Genomic DNA, 18,792 nt, shown 5'->3' with positions numbered 1-18,792 from the left:
CTATGGCACAACCTCAAGGGGGCTAGTACATGTGAAATTTGAGTTCCTGGAAGAGAGGCAAGTGATAAGGACAGAGAAGCAATATTTGAAGAAATAACAGCTGAAAAATTTCCAAACTTGACAAAAACTGTAAATGCACGATTCAGAAGCCCCATGAACACCAACCACAGGAAACGTGAAGAAGACGACAGCAAAGCACATCATGATCAAATGGATCAAAACCAGTGAAAGAGTGAAAGCTCTTAACAGTCAGAGGGAAAAGAACATGTTATAGCCACAACAAAGAGAAGACATCAGATTTTCACTGAAAATAATGCAAGAGAGAAGACAGTGGAACATCGTCTCTAGGTACTGAAAGGAAACCAATCTAGAATCCCACACCCAGCAAAAATATCTTTTAAAAACGAAAGTGAGGGCGGGCCGCGGTGGCTCAGCGGGCAAAGTGCTTGCCTGCTATGCCGGAGGACCTCGGTTCGATTCCCGGCCCCAGCCCATGTAACAAAAACAAAAAGAAACAAAATACAATAAAACAAGAAAATGTTTAAAAATGTTTCCCTTTCTTCCTTCCTTCCTTCCTTCTATCCTTCCTTCCTTCTCTCTGTCTTTCCTTTAAAAAAAAAAAAAAAACAAAAAAAACAAAAAAAAAAAACAAAAGTGAGATAAAAACCTTGTTGGACAAACAAAAGCTGTAAGAATTCATCACCAGCGAAAATGTATTATAAGAAATGTCCTTCAGGCAAAAGGAAAATGACACCACATTTCTTTGGGTAGATCCGTAGGGTATAGGGACCTACCCACAGGAAAGACCACCACTATAAACGGTAAGCAATGGGCCTCTGTCAGCCTCTGCTCTCTTCTTCAGCTGAAAACTCCTGCCAGTCCTCCAAGGCTCAGCTCAGGTACCCCCCACCTTTTCTCAACCCGCCAGGCCGGGACCTGTGCCTCCCCCAAAGCTCTCGGGGATCAGCCCTTGCACTGCACGTGTGAGGATGCATTCTGGAGTCAGCCTGCTCGTCTTATTCTGTGTGAGCTCCTGGAGGGAAGGGACTCTGCTGAAAACTGGCACTTCGTTGATGACCAACAAATGATTAGTAAGTGATCAGTGTTCTGAACAAAGGCACAGCAGTGATGAGATGACGGAGGGGCTGTGTCTGCAGGCCACAGACACAAGATGTCTGTGTTGTTTGGAGGGCCACACAACAAGATGTGTGACTGTTCACCCAGGAGGAGGGGGGAAGGGGTGGAGACAGCACAGTCCATCACAGGGTTTCCCAAACTTCAGCCATCTGTGGGGCCCCTTTTGCCATGTCAACCTGTATATTATTATTTACTAAGTATTATTTGTTTAGATTGATTCCCACTGTTTACATAAATAGACATATTTTTTAAAGAAAAAAGGCAGTCTCTCCTCATCCCTGACCACAAAAATCTGATGAAAAGCTCCAAAATATTTTCAGTCCCCCCAAAATTCTGCAGATGGAAGAGAAGTCTAACACCCTAGATATCAAATGATACGGATCTGTTCGCAGGACGCATTGGGAATTTCCTCGGTTTGGAGACCAGACAGATCTGAGAACTTGGATGCCCGTGATGAGGTGGCTATCCTGATGTTACAGGGACAGGGGCTTTGAAATTGGCAGTTGTTCACAATCATCCCCTCTGGAATTAAAACGTGAGGTATGAAGTATATGAGTCCCAAATCAAGAAAAGCCAAAATGATGACCATGATGCGTTCACAAGCCAGGGGAGCCTTATCAGTTACGGTCCCATCAATTTCGACTCTGCCCTTGAGGACAGGGGTCCAGAGGGGATCTGCTCTTGGTCTCAGTGGGAGCAGTGGAATGGGGAGCTGGGCCTGTCTGTCCAGCAGAACAGGTGGACAGAACTCAAGTCTCTGACTGAACCACAGTGACTGGGCTTGAGCTCCAGCTCTGCTGTTTGCTGTGCAATCTTGGGCAAGTCATTAGCTCTGAGCCTTCACTTCCATCTGTTAAATGGGTGTAACTGGTGTGGAGGTATTTTAATGACATCACAGAGGCGGACTGTCTTGCAGCACAGCACATGGACATAAATTATCTATACTTGTTTAAAAAAAAAAACAGGAATAATTAGCAGTTTTGTTGAGAGAATTCCTAACCTAATCCTGTTGGAGAAGGTCACGGGCTTTACAACAAGGACTGTGGCCTTGAGTCACTGGACAGTTTGTATCAAGCATCCGTGGGCCAGGCAGTGGGGACAGAGGGTGAGCCAAAGAGGCATGGGCCCATCCTTGTGGGGCTGACCGTTGAATGGAGAAGATGAGCTTTTTTTTTTACACGGACAGGCATTGGAAATGGAACCTGGGTCTACTGGCACAGAGGAGACAAACTTTTATACAGAAAATTCTGCAAACACTAATCGGGACCTGTGATATGGAACAGGGGAGGGAAGTGCAGGAGGCCAGGAGGCCTGGCCTGGTGCAGTGGGGAGAGGAGTGGCAAGGGAAGGCTTTCTGGAGGAGGTGAGGTTTGAGCTGCAATGTGAAGGTGAAGGGGTCAACCAGGTCTGGTGGGTAAGGGAAGGGGTGGGGGCGTTCCCAGCAGAGGACATAATACGTGTGTCACAATATCTGCCCACCACTCACCAGGACCAGTCAGGCGATGAATTCCAGAAGGCATAGGCTGATAAGCCTGAAGCATTCAGCTTTGGAAACATTTCCCACAGGGGCCTTCCGATAGTGGGAAGAATCACGAGGAGCTTATAGAAAAGGACAAAACCAGAGCTGGTACAGCCCCAAGGGCCAGGGAGGTAGCTTCAGCTAAACAGGAGGCTGTTCTAACAATCATCACACTCCAGGTAAGCTGGGCTGCCTGTGAGGAGACAGGCCCCGTCGCCTCACCATGTTGGAGCAGAGACCTAAGGAGCTGCCGCCAGAGAAGCTATGCGGGGTTGCGGGGCGGGGGATGTTGGCACCTGAAGCTCGGAAGAGGTGATGCAAGAGGCCATAAATCCTACAAGTAGCCACGTATCCACTGCAAGATGCAGGGGGCACCAGAACTACAAGTGCATTTCTTTCTGAACTTTCAGACTTTCACTCACTTTTTTCCGCCTTGCTTCCTCCTAAATATATGCTTCCCAGTGTGTAATGCACACTGGCAATATGCTATTTGCTTTAGGGGAGAACAAGGATATACTTTTTTAATGTAACAGTTTTGCATTTATTTTTGTTTTTTGTTTTGTTTTATTTTTGCATAGGCAGGCACCAGAAATCGAACCCGGGTCTCTAACATGGCAGGCGAGAACTCTGCCTGCTGAGCCACCATGGCCCACCCTGCATTCATTTTTAGAGTTGTCTGTTTATGGTCAGTGAATGACTCTGGTTTTCCACTTACAGTGGGAATCAAAAGTTCCTTTTAAAGTGCACTTACTTAAGTAAAAAAAAAAAATCAGTTTAAAGAAGCATTAATTAAGTAATAGTGCCCATGGAAAGTTCACAGAAATGGTTATAAAATTGGGAATTTTTTTCTTCTAGAATGACTGGTATTGGGGAAACACTACCAAATCCAAATGAGTTTAATATATTTTTAAAATTTATTTATTAATTAAAAAATTTAACAAATGAACTAAAACATCAACATATATAATCAGTAATTCACAATATCATCACTTAGTTGCATATTCATCATTTCTTAGAACATTTGCATCAATTTAGAAAAAGAAATAAAAAGACAACAGAAAAAGAAATAAAACAAAAACAGAAAAAAAAAAGATTATTACATACCATACCCCTTACCCCTTGCTTTCATTAGCATTTCATACTAAATTTATTTTAACATTTGTTCCCCCTATTATTTATTTTTATTCCATATGTTCTATTCATCTGTTGACAAGGTAGATAAAAGGAGTATCAGACACAAGGTTTTCACAATCACACAGTCACATTGTGAAAGCTGTATTATACAATCATCAAGAAACATGGCTGACAAAAACTAAAGGACAAATACTGTATGGTCCCACTGATGTGAACGGACATTCGAGAATAAACTTGAAATATGTCATTGGTAACAGAGTTCAGCAGGAGTTAGAAACAGGGTAAGACAATGGGTAATTGAAGCTGAAGGGATACAGACTGTGCAACAGGACTAGATACAAAAACTCAAAAATGGACAGCACAATAATACCTAATTGTAAAGTAATCATGTTAAAACACTGAATGAAGCTGCATCTGAGCTATAGGTTTTTGTTTTGTTTTGTTTTGTTTTGTTTTGATTTTACTATTATTACTTTTATTTTTTTCTCTATATTAACATTCTATATCTTTTTCGGTTATGTTGCTAGTTCTTCTAAACCAATGCAAATGTACTAAGAAATGATGATCATGCATCTATGTGATGATGTTAAGAATTAATGATTGCATGTGTAGAATGGTATGATCTCTAAATGTTGGGTTAATTTCTTTTTTTCCGTTAATTAAAAAAAAAAAAAAAAAGAGAAGGGATAATTGGAGATGAAGGGATACAGACTGTACAACGGGACTGGATATAAAAACTCAGAAATGGACAGCACAATACTACCCAATTGTAATGCAATTATGTTAAAACACTGAATGAAGCTGCATGTGAGGTATAGGTTTTTTGTTTTTGTTTTTTTTTGTTTTTTTTTCTTTCTATTATTGTTTTAATTCTTATTCTGTTGTCTTTTTATTTCTTTTTCTAAATCGATGCAAATGTACTAAGAAATGATGAATATGCAACTATGTGATGTTATTAAGAATTACTGATTGTACATGTAGATTGGAATGATTTCTAATTGTTTTGTTAATTCTTTTTTTAATTAATAAAAAAAAAAAAGAAAAAAAAAAAAGAAACATGGCTGACTGGAACACAGCTCCACATTTTCAGGCAGTTCCCGAGTTTAATATTTTGTCTATCAAAACTGTAATGCAGCTGTTTGGAAAGTGTTAAATCACAAAAGAAAATACAGTTAGTGTTAACGTGTACTTCCTGCAGTGGCAACAGCACCAGCTGGCTGCACCGACAGGTGAGTCTCAAGGTACATGCAAAGCCAGCATTACCTGGGCCACTCACCTGGCTCACCTGGGAGGGGCAGGGAGAGGAGCAGTGAGGTGGCAGCCCCAGGTGTTAGACTCCACTTAGCTCTACCCAAGGGCTGGATCTAAAGCCATCAGGGCAGCTTCCAGACATTTAGAGGATTCCTTACTTAGAATCCTGCCTGCACCTGCCAGAGGCTCCAGGGACCATCTTGCTAGAAGATTCCCCAGAAATGTAATGGGTCTTCCAATTGTTACATGTCATGCCTGGCATCCCCTGCGCTCTGGGGAAAAAAAAATTTTATACACACACATACACACACAGCAGCAGCAGCAGCAAAATTATTCCCCCTCAGAATAGAGACTCCTGGAACTTCCTCAGCTAGGGTATTTGTTATGTGGCCCAAGAAGCTGTGTGTGAGGGTAGAAACAGGCATGGGTGAGATGCTGGAGAGAAGGGGTGCAAGGGAGTCAGGGATGCTGGGGGAGCTGGGGATACCAGGGGAGCTGGGGATACTGGGGGAGCCAGGGATACTGGGGATGCTGGGGGAGCCGGACGCTGGGGGAGGCAGGGTACTGGGTATGCTGGGGAGCCGGATGCTGGGGGAGGTGGGACACTGGGGATGCTGGGGACACTCAGTGACGGCAAGGCGTGCAGCTGCCCGGAGCAGCGATGCCTGTCTGGGCCAGCTTGTGGGCTCCGCATACCAAAATGTGCTTGGGACCCTGGGGATTTCACAGATTCACTATCGGTGAAGGGCAATAATCACGCAAGGAGGAGCAATTATTGCCAAATCATTTAGGATTTAAAAAATCATTGGCAAGAAGATAGAGGTCAAGAGGTGCACTGTCAAGGGAAATAAAAAAACTCTACCTGTCAGGCCCGGGTCTCACTCGCTTTCCGACTACACTGTGGGGAAGAGGGGAGTCAGAGATGCGAAACTAAAAGGTGGGACTTCTGCAGAGCCCAGGGCCCAGAGAGCCAGAGGGGGACTCCGCAGTCACTGGGCAGGTTTTGCTGCAGATTCATTCATTCTTCTTAAATATATGACTGCCTGTCACGGTCTCCTCTTTGTCACCCTGGTTGCTGGGAAAAGACCCTATTCTAGCAGGTGGTGATGTTCTGGAGAACAAACTTCCAGCGCAAAGGGCTGCCCAAGAGACCCCACATTTCTGCACAGTGTTTTAGCTCCCTGGGACCTTGCCAGGAGAAGTGCAGCTTCCTAGTGCAGAGAAGGCAGGCTGGGGGGTGGGGTGGGGTGGGTCTGTCTTCACATTTCAGTCTTGAGAACCACCCACCCACCCACCCACACATGTGCAAAAAGGCCTAGGGAGGGCATGAGTACCAGAGGGCCCTAGAACTTCAGCCTCCTGCCCAAAGGAAACCTAGTCTCCCTCTGAAACCTGGAGCTATCTCAGCAGCAAAGTAACTGCCCCTACAGTCAACACAATCCTAGGCTCGGTGCCAAGACAGCAAGACCTAAAGACCAGGACTTTGCAGAAAGTGAGCTATGCTGGCCTGGGTAAGGCTGTGGGGAAACGAGCACTCTTACATGCAGCTGGGGGGAAGGTGAATGGACACAAGCTTTCTGAAATACAACTAAGCAACGTGTATCACAGCTGACAACTACACCACCAGGATTTCAAGTACTAGGATTTCTAAGCAATGATCAGGCAAGTAAAAAATGATTCATACACATGGGTGTTCATAAGCATTATGACTGAGGGGGGAAATGGAAGCAACGTCATGTCCAACAACAGGGGATGCCTACAAACATCAAGGCAGTCCTTACGGTGGAATACCATGCAGCCACGAAAATTACTTTGTAAAGGATATTTGAGCACCAAGGAAACTGTGGCCATAGACTATTAAGAGAAAAAAGAAAAGGTTTCAAATAGCCAATCCTGATTTTGTGTTAAAAATGTAGATAGATACAGAAAAAGCACTGGAAAAGTTAAGAATGAGATTGTGTTATTTTAGGCTGCTGGGATTTCTTATTCTCTTCCTGTACTTTTCCGAATTTTTCTTGTCTCCTTTAATGAACATGAATTACTTCCCAATCAGATAGAAATACTTAAGTTTGTCCAAAAGAGGATCAAGGGTAGAACATGTCACTAAGTTATGAGGCTTTCAAGACAACTTTGGAGCTGAAATTTCCTGAACCCCCCATTAGCCCCCAGCCCGCTAGTGCCGTGCAATGCTTGTATCTCAGGCCAGGGCTTCTTCAGAGCCGAGTCCCGGCGGCAGAAGCACCGCAGTGGAGCCGCAGGGCTCGTCCTCGCTCCCCAGGGCGCGACACTCACGCTCTGCCCGGAGGGTCGGCCTGTTCCCCAGCCCCAAACCGCCGCCCAGAGACCATGTGTCCATCTGGGGGAGGTGGGGCCAGGCGGGGGGAGGGCTGGCACAGAGGAACTGAGCGGCCCCCCAGCAACGCCCCCCACAGATGTTCACTGCCCCCCCACAGGCCTTCCCCCAGGGGTACAGACTGTCCACCCTGAGGGCCAGGCAGCTAAATGCGAGGGCCTGGCCCCCCTGTGGCCAAACCTGCCATCTCACCCCCAGTTTCAACAGGACACCGAGGGGCCTGGGCATCTTCTGCTTCTCTCACCACCCAAGGGGATTCTGTCTAACTTTATTTTCTATAGTTTGTATCATGCCAGATACATATTATTATACTTTCCAATATACAGAATGGTGTTACACCACTAAATGTACCTTTTCAAACTACATTTCTGGAATCTAAGAAATTCTGATATGCCCTTGGCTCATCCTTGGGCACCGAGGGAACAGCAAAAAGGGGCCTCAAGGGGATTTGGAAGATGAGGTTTGGATCCCAGCTTCATCCCTCATCAGAATATTTTGGGGGGCATTGCTGGACTTTTCTGTGACTCTCCCTTTGACCCTGTGACTCTCAATCAGGGCGAATTTGCCTTTGCCCCCCTGCCCCAGGACACTGGCAATGTCTGGGGACATTTGGGGTTTTAACAACTGGGGAAGGGGTGTCCCTGGCATTTAGTGGGTGGAACCCAGGGATGCTGCATGCACCCAACCATGCACAGGACAGCCCCCGCAGCACGGGACTATCCAGCCCCAAGTCTCAGCAGCGCTGGAGGAGAGACCCTAATTCAACCTTAAGATGAGAAAGCAAGTACCTTTGACAGGGGCTTTGCGTCGGAATTTTATGTGATAACATATGTGAAAGAACCTGGTTATGCCCAATCCCTAGAACGTCCTGTGAACACCAGGTCCATCCTCTGCAAGGCTCAGGCTCTTCACCTGTGAGACAGGACTCAGCCCCAGGCTCTCTGTGGAGGCACGTGGACTCCTGCCTACCCAAGCCCCCTGGTTAGAACGGTCCTGATTCTACTAAGCATGCATAATCTGCAATCAACAGAACTTCCTATGATTATGGAAACCTGCCAAAACCTTCATATCATTTGGGATTTAGGATAAAGTCAGGAAACCACCCACTGGTTCCAGAAGCCTTACAACCATGAGAATTAGGTATTTCTAGAAGCAACCTTTAAAGTATGCTATTACTTGCGTTATTACCGAATCCTGGGAAAGGCCTGGCTACCTCTAAGAAGCTTGCATTTCTAATCTATTAGAGTAACACCAGCAATCTGTTATTTCTAGGCTATTGAGGAAAGGTTAAAATGAAAATTGGATTTGGGGAATTATATCCATTCCAGTGCTGGATGAAAATTCCTTGGCAGCAAGAGGCAAGTCAGGGTCTTGGGAAGAAGCAGTTATCAAGGGAAATGACTGGTGATAACTTTATTGATTAAAGTCACTGGAAAAATTTAAGGTTCACCTCAGCCTGGCACTTCGGCAGCAAGACAGCTCTTCAAAGGCATTTTTCATTTAAAATAAAGAAGCAGGAACAGAGAATTATTACCTTGTGTGTAAGACACAGTTCACCTGAAATGGCCTTATACTGAAATACTGCTTTAAAATACTGCATCCCGAGGCTCAAATAACACTAATGGACACTTAAGAGAAGGCGTGGAGGGTGGGGGGTTGGGGGGGACACGCAGTCGGTGCTCAATTCTCTGTCAGGGGGACAGACAAAAAGACATTTGAGAGTGAGGGGTGGATTCTCTCATACGGTAGAATGTTAAGAAAGTGTGTGTTTTGAGCTAAAGGGAATGAGAATAATATTGATATTCTTGAGAACCAAGAATTCAAATATGGAAAAAAAAGAAATACAAATACAAGTTTAAGTAGATTAAGTAAAAACCCAGAGGTAGAGGTATTTCCAAAATGTTAAGTAAAAACAATTAGAAATGATGACCAACCCAACAGCATGAGAACTGCAAGTATCCTGATTATGGTTTCTAAATGCTATTTCCACAAAAGATTAGCAAGGCTCTTTGGAAGGATGGCTGTTCCCAGGAACATCTTGTCTTAACAGTCAGCAAAAAAAACCTGTCACATACCACTAGGGTCATGACAAAAGGACTCAATAGCCAACCAGAGTCAAAATATTTTGGTCAAAATAATCTGAGTGTCAGTAAGACAATATCTGTGATGGACTGAAACCCATCCAATATGTTTAAATCCATTGACTTACAATGATTTATGCATTTTTAATCTCATTTGTCACCTTGTGAGGAGGCTAGAGAATCAACTTAAGATTTTGCAAATAAATTAAGGGAAAGAAACAAGCATTTATCCAGAGTTTCCTAGATGAACGCTACCTCAGGGTAACAAATAGTGGACAAAGAGAAGTTATTCCGCGTCAAAGTTTTTTTAGAGAATAAATGAGGCAGGAATGAGAGTGTTCAAGTATCACCATTTTGTGACCCTTAGTGAATTACCGGAGTTAGGCAACGAGTATTAATAGCTGTTGGAACCACAGTAGGCGAGAGCTGGGCGTGTTGTGCCTCCCAATGGACAAGTCTGCTACAAAGGAGCTTGGTCAAAACAATCAGACCTGGAGCTGATCAAGTGCCAGATGTAACAACCAATACACGGGAAGGAGAGAACACAGAGGGACAATAGAAAGAGTACCTCTGAGGTGCAACTGGCAAAATCCAGACTATGGGAAACGCTACAGGACAAACAACCCAATTTCTTCTTCAAAAGGTTGCAGGGAAAAACAAAAGGGCTATGGAGGGGAATTAGAAACACAGAGGGGTCACAGCGACCAATCAGAATGGAAAGACCTTATTTGGATCCTGTTTCAAACAAACAGTAAACAGCATAAGCATTTGTAAGATAACGAGGGAAATGTGAACAATGATTAGCTATTTGATATTAAGGAATCATTGTTAACTTTATTTAGATGTGATAACGGCACTGACTGTTGTAGAAAAGAATCCTATCTTTTAGCGATACATAGCGATACTTACAGATAAAGTGATGTGATTTCTGAGATTTGAAGCAAAATAACCTACGGGAGAGGAGTGAGTGGAGGTATAGATTAAACAAGGGGCAATTAAACTTGAAGGGGGTTAGATGGCAAGCACGAAGCTTCTGGGGTCTGTCCACACACACAAGCTTTGAACAACCACTGGGGTCTGTCCACACACACAAGCTTTGAACACAACTGGCAGAAACAGTTTTCTCAAAGCACCAGAAAACAGTGAAAGGACTGCAGTAAAAGGGCAAGTGCAGAATCAAGAAAAAGTCTTTGTAAAGGCAGTAGGATCTTGTGTTTCCTTGGCTGGACCCATCCCACTCCTCATCTCCCAAAGTAGATCCCTGGTTCTGGTTCCAGAGGGAGCCATCTCTGTACATACCAGGAGCATGTACGTCTGGCCCCATCTGTCTGGTGGTGACCTGAGGGACCTGCTGTCCCAGCACTTGCCCTGAGTGTAGAAGGCAGCACACAGGGCCTCCTACAGACCCCTGTGGGAGAGCAAGTCAAGGGCCTGCCTAGGGCAAGGGATTGCGGGTCATGGACAGTGCAGTGCCTGGGACCAGGAGAAAACTGCTTCCTGGGGAAGAGAGGGCATCACATCCACATAAACAGGGGATTTCTAGAGTCAAAAACACAAGCCCAAGACAAGACACATCTGCAGAAAGGACCAGGGAAGCCCCTATGCTTTGGTCTGGAGCTATTCTGTACATTCACTGATGGATAAGCTCTGAAGGACGCACTCACAATGCTCAATCACCAAGACTGGGAGAGATATTTTCTTTCCTTCCTTCTTTTTTTATTTGTTATTCTTAGCATTCAAGGAAAACTGTCATAACATTAGGTGGATACATATTTAAAGAACAGATGCCTCAGAGTCTAAATTCCAGCAATAACAATTAAAATATCAAAATGTCCAGGTTTCAACAAAAGATAAAAATCATGAAAAGAAACTAGAAGTAATGACCCAGGCAAAGAAGAATACTAAAGCATTAGAAACCACCAGTGAAGAGGCTCAGACCTGGTACACTCCAGACAAAGATTTTTTTAAAAAATGGTCCTAAATATGCACAAAAGAGCTAAAGGAAAACATGGACAAAGAACTTTAGAAAATCAGAAAAACAACAAATAAACATAAAGTAAATATCAACAAAGAGATGGAAATTTTGAAAGGAACCAAAGTTCTTGGTAACAGAAATTAAAAATTCCCTGGAGGGCTTCAACAACAGATTGAATCTGGTAGAAGAAAGAATCAGTGAACTTGAAGATAAGATAACTGAAAGCATCTAGTCTGAGGAAGAGAAAGAGGAAAGAATGAAGAGAAGTAAACAGAGCCTGAGGAGCCAGGGAGACACCATCAGCATGCCAATACATGCATTGGGGGAGTCCCAGAGGAGAAGAAAGAAAGGGGCAGAGAGATATTCAATGAAATAATGGCTGAAAACATCCAAAATTTAATGAAAGACATGAGTATACACATTCAAGATGTTCAACGAACTCCAAAGAGGATAAACCCAAGTAGACACACAGTGTTCCATGCTATAATCAAATTGTTGAATGCCAAAGATAAAGAGAGAATTCTGAGAGCCACAAGAAAGAAGCAATGCACCACACAAAAGGTAGTCTCAATAAAACATAAGTGCCAAGTTCTCACTGGAAACCAAGGAGATAAGAAGGCAGTGGAAGGCATTATAAAGTGGTGAAAGCAAAGAATTGCCAAGGAAAAATTCTCTATCTGGCACAACTGTCTCTCAGAAATGAGGAAGGGATTAAGACATTCCTGGGTAAACAAAAGCTGAGGGATTTCATCACCACTAAATCAGTCGTACAAGAAATGCAAAAGGGAGCTCTGCAGGGTGAAAGGAAAGGGCACAGACAGTTCACTGAAGCCACATGAAGAAATAAGGATCTCTGGTAACGATAATGACATGGGTAACTATAAATACCAGTCTGACTGTATTTTTGGTTCTAAACCCTACTTTTCACTTCCTACTGGATCTAAAAGGCGAATGCAAAAAATGTAATGCTAAATCAGTGATTTGGGATTCACAATGCATAAATATGTAATGTGTAGGCAAGTATTACACAAAGGAGGGGAGACGGAGAGGTACAGGGACATAGTTTGTGTATACTATTAGAGTTAACTTGGTAACAAAGCAAACAAAATTCTTACAAATTTAAAATGTTAACTTTAAGCTCCATGGTAACCACAAAGAAAATAGCAGAGAATGTGCACACTCACAGAGAAAGAAAGTGGAGTACAGGTTTCCAGGGGTGGGGGTAGGGGCAGAAGGAAGTGAATACAAAGTGAGAGCAGGGTTTCTGCTCGGGCTGACGGGAGAGTTCTAGTTAGGGGTGGTGGTGAGGGCACTGCAGCACTGAGAACGTGATTAATCCCACTGAACCGTGTGCTGGGGAGGGGTTAGGATGGGAAGATTTATCTCGTGTGTATGTTTCCATAGCTAAAAAAGAAAGAAAGAAAGACAGAAAGAAAGAAAGACAGACAGACAGAAAGAAAGAAAGAAAGAAAGGAAGAAAGGAAGAAAGGAAGAAAGGAAGAAAGGAAGAAAGAAAGAAAAAGAAAGAAAGAAAGAAAGAAAGAAAGAAAGAAAGAAAGAAAGAAAGAAAGAAAGAAAGGAAGAAAGAAAGAAAGAAAGAAAGAAAGAAAGGAAGAAAGAAAGAAAGGAAGGAAGGAAGAAAGGAAGGAAGGAAGAAAGAAAGGAAGGAAGAAAGAAAGGAAGAAAGAAAAAGAAAGAAAGAAAGAAAGAAAGAAAGAAAGAAAGAAAGAAAGAAAGAAAGAAAGAAAGAAAGAAAGAAAGAAAGAAAGAAAGAAAGAAAGAAAGAAAGAAAGAAAGAAAGAAAGAAAGAAAGAAAGAAAAGAAAGAAAGAAAGAAAGAAAAACTAAAGAGATAAAGACAACTAAATGCAACACATGAAATTGGATGGGATCTAAGAGTGGAGGAAAAAAGTCTTAAAGGACATCCTTGGGACATAAGAAAAAGTTGGAATATAGAATGTAAGCTTTATATCAATGTTGAATTTCTTGAACTTGCTAATTGCACTTACGGTGATTACATAAGTGAATGACCTTGTTTGTAAGAAATGTATATGGAAGTGTTATGTGTTCAAGGAGTGTGATGTGTGCAGTCTGCTCTCAAATGTTCAGAAAATGGATGGATGGATGGATGGATGGACGGACGGACAGATGGATGGAATGATATGGCAAAGGTGGCTAAATGTTAAAATTGGTGGCTCTAGGAGGGTGAAGGTATGTTGGAATTCTCTGTATGAGGTTTATATTATTTTTGCAACTGCCCTGTAGGTTTGAAATTATTTCAAAATTAAAAATTAAAAAAAAAAAACAAACTTGAAGGGGATCCTAATGGCCAAATATGGGACAATTTGAGCAACAAAATAATGATAATAATGGATTACTCATAGAATAAGATGAATATCTATGAGTCCATGTTGGGTTGAATAAATGAATAAACAGAGTAACAGAGAAAGCTCTTTCTTACAGCAAATTCCAGTCAATAAGCACAAAAGGAACGATGGAAACAGAAAATCGCCATACGGCAAACCCTACAGTAATCATTGTTTCAGGCAAGAATTACCAGTGGATGCTAAAACTAGGAGAGGAAAGAGTGATGGGAAAGAGAGCCCTGACATAGTAGGAATGTGCTGTCCACAGACACTTATTAATCACGAAGGGACAAACAGTGTCACAGCTTTAGAGTGGAGAGACCTGTAGACGCCTTCTCGAGGGATCAGTTTTGACATCATGGATCACTGTATCATTCTCTCTACTACTGTGCATGCTTGAAATTTTTCATAAGATAAAAGAAATTCTGTTCTATAAAATGAGGTAGTTAAAATGCAGGTTGTTTATTCATGCAGTTTTCATTCATTCACAGAACAAACCTTTCCTTCTCCAGCAGCCTAACCTGTCACTGCTTGGCATTTTCTGGGGACTCCCCAGGACCCTGCAGCTTCTGATATGCTCTGTGACATCAAAGTTTCCATGGAGTACTGCGGGGCGCATGGCCAGACCAGAACTCACCTGGTGAAACACTGGCCCAAGGACAGGGCAGCCGTGGTGATCCTGGGGTCCCAGCCCTGCTGCGGGATGCTGAAACACGAGGGGTTTCCCTGGTGCCCTTGTCCAGCCAGACAGCAGGCGAGCCAGGACATGAAGTGGACAGGGTCCACCTTCCTTCCACCACGCCCTCAGAAATCCGCCTGCCAAAGGGGACTGACCCCACACTCACAAGGTCGGGGCAGTTTTTGTGTAGACTCGAAAATCAGAACCCAGTTTGTTTTTCTTTTTAAGATGTGTATATTTGAAATGTTCTGTCCCTAGAACAGTCAGAATGTAGAGGTGGCAAGATAAGAGATGCTATGATTGTTTATATATTGTCCTAACCTTGCTTTCTTTGTCTTTCCAATGGAATAGCTTTAATGCACTCACAGGACTGGTCAATTTTTGTGTTTACAGAGAAGGAGGAGAAAACAGTCACGTAGAAAAAGTCAGACATTTTGAACATTAGCAGATTGAAAACACCCCATGGACCTCCTCTGCTGTCTTTTCCCCCATTTCCAGCCAAATTAGTTGTGGAAGGGGGTCGTTGGCCGCCTGGGGGAGGGCTGCCTGAGCCCCAGAATGCCCGGCCACAGGGCCCCCCCGCGCTGGCCCCAACATGGGCTGCCTGCTCGCGCCCCCTTCCCGGCTCACAGCACACCGCTGTCATACCTGGTGGGCTTCCACGCCCATCTCACGCAGCACAGACTTGAAAAACTCGGGAGAAGGCTTCCCCACCACCTCGGCTTCGACACCACAGGCATACTGGGGAAAGAGAAGGACAGGCCTGGGTCTGGGGGGCTCAAGTGAAGGCCTCGCGCTGGAGAGGGGAGGAAGATTGGCCCACGTGGGCTCACAGGACGGGGCTGGCCAGGACCGTGCGGCCTGAGAATCACCGGTCCCAGGTAGGGGCGTCGTGACTCCGCAGCTGGCAGCCTGGGTGGCTTGGGGGCGCCCTCCACCGGCACCCCGCCGGGGACCCAAATGCCGCGGCTGTGCGTTTTCCACACCTGACGACAACTTTGTTCTCTCGCCTCTCTGCCCTCCTTCTCCCCGGTCCACCCTCCGGCTCCGTCAAGGGGCTCCTTCTGTCCGTCTGTCCTTCCCTCCCTCCGAGTGCAGGCAGTCAGGAGCCCTGCGGCAGTGTGCAAGGAGACGTGGGCTTGGCCTGGAGCAGGAGCCCCAGGTGGGGGCAGCTGATGGACATGGGTGGTGGATGAGAATGGACTCTGGGGAGCCCCACCCAGGGACGTGGCGCGCTCAGGACACTGCAGGTGACTGGGCTCAGGAATGAGGCTGGCGTGGACAACGTGGAGCCGGGAGCCAGGCGTTGGGAGGAGCGTGGCAGAGAGCACGCTGGGCCAGCCAGCAGGGCGGATGGCAGTAGGTGAGGGTGGGGCCCACGTGGGGGGAGGCAAAGCAGGGCAGAGTGGGTGGCGAGGCAGCTGTGGAGCCAAGTTCCCAAGAGGAGGGTGAGGTCAGCTTGAAGGGCCAATTCTAGACCCTTGGCCACCCTCTTCCCCAGACACCCTGGGACCATGGCAGGTGGCCCTTAGAAATGAACGGGGCCCAGGGCAGCCCCGCCAGTTACCTCGAGCGCCTTCATGTAGGCTCCGACGTCCAGCATCAGGCCAGAGGTCTCCTTGTAGTAGCGCCTGGAAGACAGGAAGAAGGGACGAGGGTAGCAGGGGCCGCGGGGCCTCGGGGCCTCGGGACTGCCCAGAGAAACGGCATGTGCTGGTTCTGGTGGCTCAGGAGAGGTGAGTCAGGGGCGAGGGGCCGGAGCACAGAGGGTGGCCCAGGGGGGTCAGCAGGCAGAGCCGGGAGCGCCAGCCACCACCCCAGGGACGCGGGGACAGAGGGCCAGCAGATCGCGCAGTCAGAACAGCCCCCTGCTGCCGGCCTCGTAGGGAGCCTACCACAGGGATTAACAGGGGACCCCAGGGCAGATGGCTGCAGTTGCTCATACACAGAAAGACAAGTGCCCTGTGTTCTAGGGAAGGACAGCAGGCCCACACAACATGTGGTTAACCCTGATTGCTAATAATTAACCCCTAATTGCCGCCCAATGAAGGAACCTCCGCTGGCCCCACAGCACGCGGCTGGACGGCCGAACAGCAAGGCGCCAGGGCCCGCGGGCACCAGCTGCTTTTGTGGGGAGAGGACAGTGTGTCCCCCGTTTCACTGGAGCCAGAGCCGAGCTCGGCTGGCAGGAGCATGCCTTTCTCAGGGTGGCTTCGTGGCTCTGTGAGAGCTGGGCTGGCCCAGTGCTGCTGTGGCCAGCACCCCCCGCCGAGGCTGCGCACCCCCGCGCCCCACCCCCCATCCCCCGCCGAGGCTGCGCACCCCCGCGCCCCGACCCCCAGCCGAGGGTGCGCACCCCCGCTACCCGACCCCGCGACCCCACCCCCACCCCCGCCGAGGCTGCGCACCCCCGCGCCCCACCCCCACCCCCGCCGAGGCTGCGCACCCCCGCGCCCCACCCCCACCCCCGCCGAGGCTGCGCACCCCCCGCGCCCCGACCCCCCGCCGAGGCTGCGCACCCCCGCGCCCCGACCCCCCGCCGAGGCTGCGCACCCCCGCGCCCCGCCCACCCCCGCCGAGGCTGCGCACCCCCGCGCCCCGACCCCCCGCCGAGGCTGCGCACCCCCGCGACCCGACCCCCCGCCGAGGCTGCGCACCCCCGCTACCCGACCCCGCGACCCGACCCCCACCCCCCGCCAAGGCTGCGCACCCCTGCGACCCGACCCCGCGCCCCGGATGGTGCCTGCTTAGCACAGCCACTGAAGGGAGAAGGGGTTTGTCGGTGCCACTCTCAACACAGGGTTAACTCAAACCCAAGAATAAAAAGAGGGGAAATGATGCTTGGAATTATTAAAATATTCAGAGCTCCATCACATCAGTAGCCCTTCCTTCCTCGCACTCTTTGAAACTTGCAGGTCCTTTAAAACACGTGGCTACAGAGAAGCAGAGGGCAGGAGGGTACAGCATGCTGACTTCCAGGTCCAAATCCTCTCTCCACTTCTTTCTAATTGTGGGACTTTGGGTTTCTTCAACCTCTCTGTCCTCAATTTCCTAATCTGCAAAATAACAAAAGCCTCTGCCTCACGATTGTTGGGAAGCTTGAACGAAATGATATGTGCAATGTGTTTAATACAACGCCCAGCAAGCAGAAGGAGCTGCTCAAAAAAGTTCAGGAAAATTATTATAAAAAACCGTTCACCCAGGCTGAGATACGGTCATAAGGTGAGCGCTGGGGAAGAACAAGGAACGCGGTTTCTTTGCAGCGTGAGCAGGTGGGTAGGGGTCTGTGCCTATTTGAAATGTAAGAACAGAGCTCCTGGGGAGCTGCCCCAGGGCTGCACTCCTCATCCATCCCTCCACCCCCCAGGACCCCACCTGGCCCTCTCCAGACCACCTGATGTCTTTGGGTGCCACAAGCTGCCTGCCCCCATCGCTGCTGGCATTGTCTACAGTCCTGTCTCGGAAGTTTCTGGGTTGCAGGGCTGGCACCAAAGCCTTGGCCTTGCCAAGAGTGACCACCTGCTACTCCCCCACCTCATGGCTCTGGGTCTGGGGTCCGCTGGTGAGAGCTGTGGGCAACCCCTGCCACGACAGGCCTCCCCCTGCCTCTGCATGAACAGGACCCCTCTATCAGGGTCCCAGCGCCCGTCTCAAAGGGCCCCAGAACAGCTGGGACACGGCCCCTGCCAGCCAGGTCCCCGCTGGTCAGAAGTGCCACACTGCTCACAGAGTGGGAACTGGAAACGTCCCCTTTAAAAATGAACCAGCTTGGGGATCCTTAATTTCACTGATCTTAAATGCAGAACCCAGAACACAGATTTTGCATTTATATCTCTCATCTATAAGTTTCCTTTTATTTTTCTCATATTTACAAAAATAAGCTGCTTCGGTCTGATGATTTGGGCAGCTAAGAACAAACAGGGTTTTAAGGAAGCGGTGGATGAGGTGGGGTGGGGAGGTGCCGGTTGGTCCCTCGCAGACCCCAGGCATACTTTCAGACCCAGCCTGCCCCCAGGCTCACGGGGCAGTCTAGTAGGGTAGCAGGTAAGTCCAGGGACACATTCAAAACAGTGAGGCAAGGCGGTGTGTGAGCGTGTGTGTGTGTGTGTGTGTGTGTGTGTGTGTGTGTGTGTGTGTGTGTGTGTGTGATTAGGAGAACCCATGCTCTGGGGCACTCTGGTTGGGGGGCGGGGGGCAGGGGACCTGCTGGAGACTCCAAGAAGCTGTGATCCTAAAGCTGTCAGCTGCTTCCTCTGGTTTGCAAGTATCCAAAGCCTAAGTGAGGACCCCTGCCAGCC

At 47.2% G+C, this 18,792-nt stretch overlaps 1 protein-coding gene across 3 annotated transcripts in view; it reads right to left on the bottom strand.

Moving 5' to 3' along the window:
* The window catches only part of LHPP (phospholysine phosphohistidine inorganic pyrophosphate phosphatase), a 143,764-nt gene that overhangs the window by 85,969 nt on the left and 39,003 nt on the right, over window positions 1–18,792 (bottom strand). For 2 of the 3 annotated variants that reach the window (XM_077126342.1, XM_077126343.1), the window contains exons 4-5: window positions 16,062–16,125; window positions 15,143–15,235 (exon numbers count right to left, since the gene is read on the bottom strand). In XM_077126342.1, the coding sequence (XP_076982457.1) occupies window positions 15,143–15,235; window positions 16,062–16,125 (157 nt within the window). Of the gene's footprint in view, window positions 1–5,124; window positions 5,314–15,142; window positions 15,236–16,061; window positions 16,126–18,792 lie in introns of those variants that run through there. The other variant, XM_077126344.1, reaches the window with a different exon arrangement.

This window comes from Tamandua tetradactyla, chromosome 13 (assembly GCF_023851605.1).
Source record: "Tamandua tetradactyla isolate mTamTet1 chromosome 13, mTamTet1.pri, whole genome shotgun sequence".
Classification (NCBI taxonomy): domain Eukaryota; kingdom Metazoa; phylum Chordata; class Mammalia; order Pilosa; family Myrmecophagidae; genus Tamandua; species Tamandua tetradactyla.
This window is presented reverse-complemented; position numbering and strand designations above follow the sequence as displayed.